Below are 8,179 nucleotides of genomic sequence, written 5' to 3'. Positions count from 1 at the left end.
TGATGGAGGCAGGAGGGGACGAGGGTGGGATGTGGGGATGATGGAGGCAGGAGGGGATGAGGGTGGGATGTGGGGATGATGGAGGCAGGAGGGGATGAGGCATGAGATGTGGTGTTTCTTAAAGCCCAAAGCCAAGGTTAGTGCCAGTCTCAGAGCAGCTGTTTCCCCCAGGGGCAGTGAAGGTGACTCCTGCTCACAGTCCAGTAGATGCTGAGATGGGGATCCGGCATGGCCTGACCCCACTGAGTGTCATTGCAGAGGATGGGACCATGACATCCCTCTGTGGAGACTGGCTGCAGGTAGGCGGAGCCTTGGTGGTACCCTGTCTCCTATAGGTGCCCTCTGCCCCGCCTCCCTGTCTAGTCTGAAGCCTCTGATATTGTCACGTTCCCCCAGGGCCTTCACCGATTTGTGGCCCGGGAAAAGATCATGTGCACACTGAGGGAGCGGGGCCTATTCCGAGGCCTACAGGAGCACCCCATGGTACTGCCCATCTGCAGGTATCACCATCTTAATCCTTCCTTAGGCCCATCCCAAGAGGGAATGGACGAAGCTTACGAGGGACAGCAGGATGGGCTCGGTACCCTGACCAGAGTGTAGGCTCTGTTTGAGTTGGGGTCCTGTGACCCACCCTGGCCTGGAACTCCTTAGCCTGTCAAGTGTGGGATCATAATATAAAGGGTGCCACTAGGCTGGGCTTCTGTGAGACTTTGTCCAGCTGTTCCTAAGTGCACAGGGCCTCTCACTTGCTGTCCTTGCAGCCGTTCCGGGGACGTGGTGGAGTACCTGCTGAAGAGCCAATGGTTTGTCCGCTGCCAGGAAATGGGGGACCGAGCTGCCAAGGCAAGGCCCCGTATGGGGAAGGACTGGGCCTCGAGTGGGAGCTTCTGAGAAGAGTGATACAGCTCAGAGAGGAGAACCTCCTGTCATAAGGGCTCTGGTGGCGACGGGCAGGGGGCCTGGAGGGCTGGCCTGTGCCCTTGTTCTAGCCCAGAATCTTCTTGCACAGCATGCAAGGTCCCTTCTGAGGTTTTTGATGTTTTGGGCGGAGAAAAGGAGATGGCTTAGCAGATGAAGGCACTAGCTGCTAAGCTTAGCCTTGGGTTAGTCCCCCAAACCCGAATGGTGGAAGGAGAGAGCCTTCCAAGTTGTCCTATGACCTCCATACTTGTGTGTGCGTACATCATATGTGTACACAAATAGTATACATACATGTAGAAGTTTTAAAACTTTAAAACTATTTAATTGTGTGTGTGCTATGTGAAGACAAGAGGATGAACTCAGGTTGTCACTGTGTGAGCCAAGCTCTTTGCTGGCCACCTTCTGAGGTTTTTTTGTTTGGTTGGTTTTGAGACAGGATCTCACTGTGCAGTCCTGGCTGGCCTGGAACTCACAGGGCTCCTCCCACCTCTGTCTGGGATTAAGGGCATCCACCACCTTTTTTAACAGGCTGTGGAGTCAGGGGCTCTGGAGCTCTGGCCCTCCTTCCACCAGAAGAGCTGGCAACACTGGTTTGCCCACATTGGGTAAGGAGGCCTTCCATGAAGGTGGGAGGGGGACCCCGCCGTCAGGTCAAGGTGTCAGTGGTGTCCTCTTTGACAGGGACTGGTGTGTCTCCCGGCAGCTGTGGTGGGGCCATCAGATTCCAGCCTACCGGGTCATCGGGGAGAATGCAGAGGTCAGTGAGAACCAACTGAATGTGGTAGAGAGAGCCTCAGTCAGGGTCAGATAGAGACCTGGAAGGGGGCTCTGTGTGGAACCTAGTGTTTGACAGTTCCTATAAGTGTCATTTTCTTTCCTCTAGAGGAGTCTGCTACTCATCACTCAGGAGACAGTGTGAAAACTGAGAGTCTCACACCCATCCTCTGCTTCTCCTCAATTTTTTCAGGATGACAGGAAGGAATGTTGGGTGGTCGGACGGTCAGAGGCTGAAGCCAGAGCAGTAGCAGCAAAACGGACAGGGAGACCAGAGGCAGAACTGACCCTGGAGAGGGGTGAGAAGCTGGCAGGGCAGATCTTTGAGGGCTGCTGGAATCGGGGTGGGATGGGCAGCAGGGCCTGGAGGCCTTAGGCACTAGGGCTCCAGCCGTGCACTTCCCTGTTTTGTCTCCAGATCCTGACGTCCTGGACACTTGGTTCTCTTCGGCTCTTTTCCCCTTTTCTGCCCTGGGTTGGCCGAGAGAGGTGAGGTGGGTTGGAAGGTGGGCACGACACAGGTGGGCAGCGACTGGCTGTGGCAGATCTGCCCCTTACTGCTTATCTCGTCCTAGACGCCAGACCTTGCTCGCTTCTATCCCCTCACCCTCTTGGAAACGGGTAGTGACCTGCTGATGTTCTGGGTGGGCCGCATGGTCATGCTGGGGACCCAGCTCACTGGGCAGCTCCCCTTCAGCAAGGTACTGTACTCAGACACCTGTCCCAGAGTCACCCTAACTCACTGAGCGCAGAAGTCGCAGGCCTAAGTCCTTCCCGCTGACCCCTCCGTGTCTGCAGGTGCTTCTTCACTCCATGGTTCGGGACAGGCAGGGCCGGAAGATGAGCAAGTCCCTGGGGAACGTGCTAGACCCACGGGACATCATTAGCGGACAGGGGCTGCAGGTAAGAACAAAGGCTTTAGCTGGAGATGACAAGGTCTGTGGAGAGCACAGGGAAGGAGTCTGACCCGTCTCTTGTCCAGGTGCTGCAGGCCAAGCTGAGAGACGGTAACTTGGACCCTGGAGAGCTCGCCGTTGCAGCCGCAGCACAGGTGAGACCTGTGGCCCTTGTCCTGGCCTCTTGACTTGACTGCCAGCTTCCTCCTCAGCCTCCATGGCACTGGCCACACCTGCCTTCCTTTGGCTGCAGAAAAAGGACTTTCCTTACGGGATCCCTGAGTGTGGGACGGACGCCCTGAGATTTGCACTGTGCTCCCATGGAATCCTGGGTAAGCCTCGGTGTGTGGTGTGGCAGAGGGTATCTGTGGACAGCTCCACTGACGGAGGATGAGCCGACTCCTTGTTCTCTCCCCCCAAGGGGGCGACCTGCACCTGTCTGTCTCTGAGGTCCTGAACTACCGCCATTTCTGCAACAAGCTCTGGAATGCCCTGCGCTTTATCCTCCGTGCCCTGGGGGATAACTTCGTGCCCCAACCAGCAGAGGAGGTGTGAGGACGGCAGCAAGCCCGGAGGGGTGGCAGGGACAGGGGGTCCAGCCATCCAGGTCCTCATGCCCTCCTGCTGGCAGGTAACCCCCTCCTCTCCCATGGATGCCTGGATTCTCAGCCGCCTGGCCTTTGCAGCCAGCGAATGTGAGAGAGGCTTCCTGAGTCGGGAGCTTTCACTTGTCACCCACGCCCTGTATCATTTCTGGCTCCACAATCTCTGTGATGTCTACCTGGTGAGTGGTGGGGCCCAGCCGGGTGGTGTCTCCTGGAACTGAGTGGTGGTGGTGGTCCAGAGCTCTGTGGGTACACCCAGTGCCCCCTCATCAGGGAAAGCGTGTTCCTCCCTCCCTGGCTGGGGCTCTGTAGTATATAGCCCAGAGCTGTTGCCAGCCTGTCCTAGTGAGGAAGAAAGCTGGAAGAGTCTAGAAACCTGTCAGGGAATGAGGGCAGTGGGGTTTCCTCAGCCCCAATCGTTGCTGCATTTAAAATGAGTAGCTGTACACTGGGGGTAGGGGTGGGGAGTGGGGGATCAGCGTGGTGGGTTCAGGCGAGGGTCTTTAAGCAGTGTCCGTGACAGTTCACCTCAGTTTCCCACTCCGGGTCATTCAGGGTAGGCAAGGGTGGCGCTGATACCCCACGTCTCAGCGTTGTTCCAGGGCAGTGAGGATGGCTCCTTGGTGGACCTGCCTGGGCAGGGTGCTCAAAGGCTCTGGGTTCTGTCCCTGACACTGCAGACAAAAACACTGTCCCCTTCCTCTCCCACTCTCTGGGAATCACTGGGCCTGTTCACATGCGGGTCCGGGGCTAGCATGGTGTCTAGCACGGTGTCAGTGATGTTCAGTAACTTAGCATGTACCCCAACTCAGGATGTGGTGTGGCTGTTGTGTTATCTGCCAGCTCTCTCCTTAGGAAGCAGTGAAGCCAGTGTTGTCGAGCGTGCCCCGTCCCCCAGGACCCCCTCAGGTCCTGTTTTCCTGTGCAGACGTGGGTCTACGCCTCCTTGCCCCGCTGATGCCCTTCCTGGCAGAGGAGCTGTGGCAGAGGCTGCCCCCAAGGCCAGGCGGCCCCCTTGCCCCCAGCATCTGTGTGGCCCCCTACCCCAGTGCTCGCAGCCTGGTGAGTCACGGGCAGGGGTCCGGGAAGCAGGGTGGCCTCCTGAGGGCTGAGGTAGTGACTGTTAGCTGTGGAGCTTTCACACGGGATTTCAGCTCAGGTGGCCCTGCTTGCTAGGTGAGCATCCACCCGCTGAGCCGCTTCCCCACCCCCACTTTGCTGTGTAACGCTGGCTATCCTGGACCCACCCCACCTACCTCTGCCTCCCAAGTAAGTGCTGGGATTAAGGCCTGTGTCACCGTGCCTAGCCCCACTGTTTTTGATGCTGTGTCACTGAATTGCTGTTTTCAGCCCCAAGAATTATTGTGAGTTTGAGGTCACCCATAGTCTACATATTAAAGTTCCAGGACAGCCCAGGACTGCATAGAGAGACCTGTCTCAAAAAAAGAAAAGAAGAAAGTCTAGGGCTGGAACGGTGGCTCAGCAGTTAAGAAAATTTCTTCTTATCCGGGTGGTGGTGGCACACGCCTTTAATCCCAGTACTTGGGAGGCAGAGGCAGGCAGATTTCTGAGTTCGAGGCCAGCCTGGTCTACAGAGTGAGTTCCAGGACAGCCAGGGCTACACAGAGAAACCCTATCTCAAAAATCCAAAAAGAAAGAAAAAAAAAAAAAAAGAAAATTTCTTCTTGCAGAAGACCTGGGTTAGAGTTCCATACTGGTGGCTCATAACTGTCTGTAACCCCAATTCCAGGGAATCTGGCAGACACGCGTGTTACATATGAATACATGTTTACAGAATATCCATACAAAGTAAAATTGTTCTAGATTTTGGGCTTTGTGTTTTGATAGCGTTTATATTTCTAGCTCAGTTGGGGTTGGTTGGTACCTTCAGGATGAGTACAGACATTAGCCACTGGTTGTATAAACCCTTAGGCAACACCTCCCATGCTGCCCTGCTCCTGGAGGTGGAGCAGTGTGCACGCTGCTGAGGAGATGATGGAGGTACAGAGAGGGTAGAGCCAGGAGCATCAATGCCCAGTTTCTCTACTGACTCTGCGTTTCTTCATCAGGAGTTCTGGCACCAGCCGGAGCTGGAGCGCTGCTTCTCCAGAGTCCAAGAGGTTGTACAGGCTTTGCGGGCGCTCCGAGCCACCTACCAGCTCACGAAAGACCGACCCCAAGGTGAGGCTGGTCCTGGGAAGATGGGAGCACGGCAGGAACTGATGCTCACACTGACTGTTTCACTGTCCCTGTCTCTGTTAGTGCTGCTGCAGTGCTCGGACCCAGGAGAACAAGGCCTAGTCCAGCCCTTTCTGGAGCCTCTGGGTGTCCTGAGCCACTGCGGGGCTGTAGGATTCCTGTCCCCAGGGGCAGCAGCTCCCTCAGGGTGGGCCCTGGCCCCACTGGGTGACACCATGAAGATCTACATGGAGCTGCAGGTGACCAGAGGGGGTTGGAGGAACCGAGGAGGAAGAGGAGGAGGAGGAGTAGAGGCTGGTCAGGCTGCAGGTGTCTGACTTCTCCCCTGTTCTGTAGGGCCTGGTGGACCCCCAGAGCCAGCTGCCCCGGCTCACTGCCCGAAGGCAGAAGTTACAGAAGCAGCTTGATGACCTGTTGAACCGGACCGTGTCAGAGGGTCTTGCAGAGAGGCAGCAGAGGGTAAGGCTGAGGACGCCTGAGTTCCTGGCAGGGTGTGGGCTGGGAGGCCAGCTCACCCCTTCTCATCTTTTCTCCTTGTCCAGATTTCCTCCCTCCATCTGGAATTGTCAAAGCTGGACCAGGCAGCCTCCTACCTACAGCAACTGATGAATGAGGCTCCCAGTGCCAGGGAGCTCTGAGCCCCACTCACAGCCCAGCCAGCATTCCTCCTCAGACCTGCCTGCTCTTGGTGCGATGGGACCTCAGAGGTGACCTGGACCACCTTCCTCATTCTGTAGGAGGGAGCAGATTGGAAAGTGCCATGATTCGAGAATGAGGAGGAGATGGAGATAAAAGGATAAACCCCAAGCACCCGAGTGTGAGCCTTTACTGCCCTGTGCCCCGCTCGACTGTCTCGCCTCTCCATTGCTCCATTGCCTAACAACGCACGCACAGTTTAGCTTCATGTTGGACACAAAGAAGAATGGAAGTAATTTTCCCAACTTATCAAAAGGAGTTTAGCCTAGCTGATCAACAACTCAGGCTGCAGCTCCTTTCTGTTACAGTAGCAAAGTTTCAAACCTGGTGACTTTGACAAGTGCTCCTGTTTCGGGCAGAAGTACAGGGTTTGGGCTCCACATCTCTCTTCCTTTCAGCCTTTTTTCCCTGACACACTGACCACATCCAAGGTCCACTTGAGCTGCTCCCATGTGTCTGCACTCTTCCTGAAGAGAAGGCTTCCTGATTTCCTCCCTCTGGGGTCAGTGGGCGAGACGGCCAGTTTCAAAGCCATCAGATGCAAGGGAGAAAAGGATGGAAGGGAGCCACACTGTGCTGGGGTAGCAGAGGGGCCAGGTTAATCTTAGAAAGATGCAGTGAAACAAAGACTTCTGGGAGGGGCAAGAAAATGTCCCACCTAGAAGGAACACTCAGAAAAGCTGACATAGCACATTCTTGGCACTCCAGGTACCAAGGAGGCCATGGGGGGTGGAGAGAGATGAAGAGCGAGCGGTATGGTGAACTGCGCTGGTTACTGGCCACCTGCCACTCGAGCCTGCAGTAATAAAAACATCTGTGATTACAGAGGTTAGCATTGAAAGAAACATGGGGTCTCGTGAAGGGTTGGACTTCCCTCTGAAATGGAAGCTCTTTCCTCAAAAGATACTAACACTTCACTTCCTACTTCTGTCTTGTTGGATAGCATCATCACATGGCCAGCGTAGCTGCAAAGGGAGGGAGGGAGGGAGGCAGGCAGGCAGGCAAGCATTCTTTAAAAGCCAGGTTTCCAGCTAAGATGTGCATAGCTCTTAACCAGGTCTGTGAAACTTCACAAGCCGGGTCTACACCCCAGTATCAGCAAGAGCTGACTGCCATCCTCTGTCCTGCAGGGTCACCTCTGGTGCCCATTTCCTGTTTGTTCCCCAGAAGAGCAGGCTGGAGACCTTTTGAGGGAGACAACTGGTTATTCAAGCTCCACACCCGAGACTAGTGTCGGTAAAGCAGGTTGCACACAGTTCGTGGGTCTTTTTAGACTGCCGGGCAAGGTTCCAGACACAGGCTGGACGCGCATCCAGCTTAGTGCGTTTGCCGCCCACTCTGCCCACTTAGCAAGAGAAACTGGCTGTTGCCATGAGACCAAGGCTTTAAGATAGAAAACTGTAAGGAGTGGGCCCTTAAGAAAGCCTTGTACCCGATGGGGCAGGGTTATCTTAACTGGGAGGAGTAATCAACAGCCCCTAGGCTAGCAGGATGTTACGGATACTGTAAGGACACTCTTGGCCACTAGGATAGTAACATCTCCCAACCCCAAAGCTGCCCTGACCATAGCGACCAGGCCAGAGGCAGGCCGAAGGGTCTGTCTGAGGTGGAAAAGTAGTGGTGAATAGGGAAGTCACACTAACAACTACATCCCTACTTTAACCACTGGAAGCTGGACTGGGACCCAGGAAGACCATGATGGCATGTGCACAACCATCAGACTTCAAAGCCCCAGCGCTAACCCCTTGTTCTCCTGACCCTGCAGGAGTGAGTAGTCCCTGCTACACCAAGATGCCCTATTGCTTCTGGGGGCTGCCCTGAAAGTGCCTCCTTTATTGACAAGCCCTAGCAGAAACAAAAGTGCTTAGTAAACCTGCAACAGCTTCTCCAACCTCCCCAGCAAGGAATCAGCCCACCTACCTCTCAACCCATGCCAGGACCTGCTCAGCCTCTGACTAGCTTGTTGGTTTTTACGAACTGATACTTCCCACCAGGGGTCCCTTTTTTTGGGGTGGGGGTGCTCTCTGCCAGTTTATATTGAAGTCAGGTCCTTGTGCAGAAGACACCAGGTGTTCCTTTCTTAGACAC

General features: G+C 55.2%; 1 protein-coding gene across 1 annotated transcript in view; it reads left to right on the top strand.

Moving 5' to 3' along the window:
- Vars2 (valyl-tRNA synthetase 2, mitochondrial) overlaps nt 1-6,936 on the top strand; it is an 11,836-nt gene extending 4,900 nt beyond the window's left edge. Inside the window, exons 12-29 of the mRNA XM_021186231.2 lie at nt 172-299; nt 397-500; nt 762-843; nt 1,450-1,526; nt 1,603-1,678; nt 1,889-1,994; nt 2,114-2,184; nt 2,271-2,396; nt 2,494-2,598; nt 2,678-2,746; nt 2,845-2,923; nt 3,013-3,140; nt 3,223-3,375; nt 4,052-4,258; nt 5,266-5,377; nt 5,459-5,634; nt 5,732-5,854; nt 5,938-6,936. Of these exons, the coding sequence (XP_021041890.1) occupies nt 172-299; nt 397-500; nt 762-843; nt 1,450-1,526; nt 1,603-1,678; nt 1,889-1,994; nt 2,114-2,184; nt 2,271-2,396; nt 2,494-2,598; nt 2,678-2,746; nt 2,845-2,923; nt 3,013-3,140; nt 3,223-3,375; nt 4,052-4,258; nt 5,266-5,377; nt 5,459-5,634; nt 5,732-5,854; nt 5,938-6,033 (2,018 nt within the window). The 3' untranslated portion in view covers nt 6,034-6,936. The remainder of the gene's footprint in view (nt 1-171; nt 300-396; nt 501-761; nt 844-1,449; nt 1,527-1,602; nt 1,679-1,888; nt 1,995-2,113; nt 2,185-2,270; nt 2,397-2,493; nt 2,599-2,677; nt 2,747-2,844; nt 2,924-3,012; nt 3,141-3,222; nt 3,376-4,051; nt 4,259-5,265; nt 5,378-5,458; nt 5,635-5,731; nt 5,855-5,937) is intronic.
- Nucleotides 6,937-8,179: the final 1,243 nt, after the last annotated feature.

The sequence above is a fragment of the Mus caroli genome, chromosome 17 (assembly GCF_900094665.2).
Source record: "Mus caroli chromosome 17, CAROLI_EIJ_v1.1, whole genome shotgun sequence".
NCBI lineage: Eukaryota > Metazoa > Chordata > Mammalia > Rodentia > Muridae > Mus > Mus caroli.
Note: the sequence above shows the minus strand (reverse complement) of the source record. Positions and strands in the feature narration are given on the sequence as shown.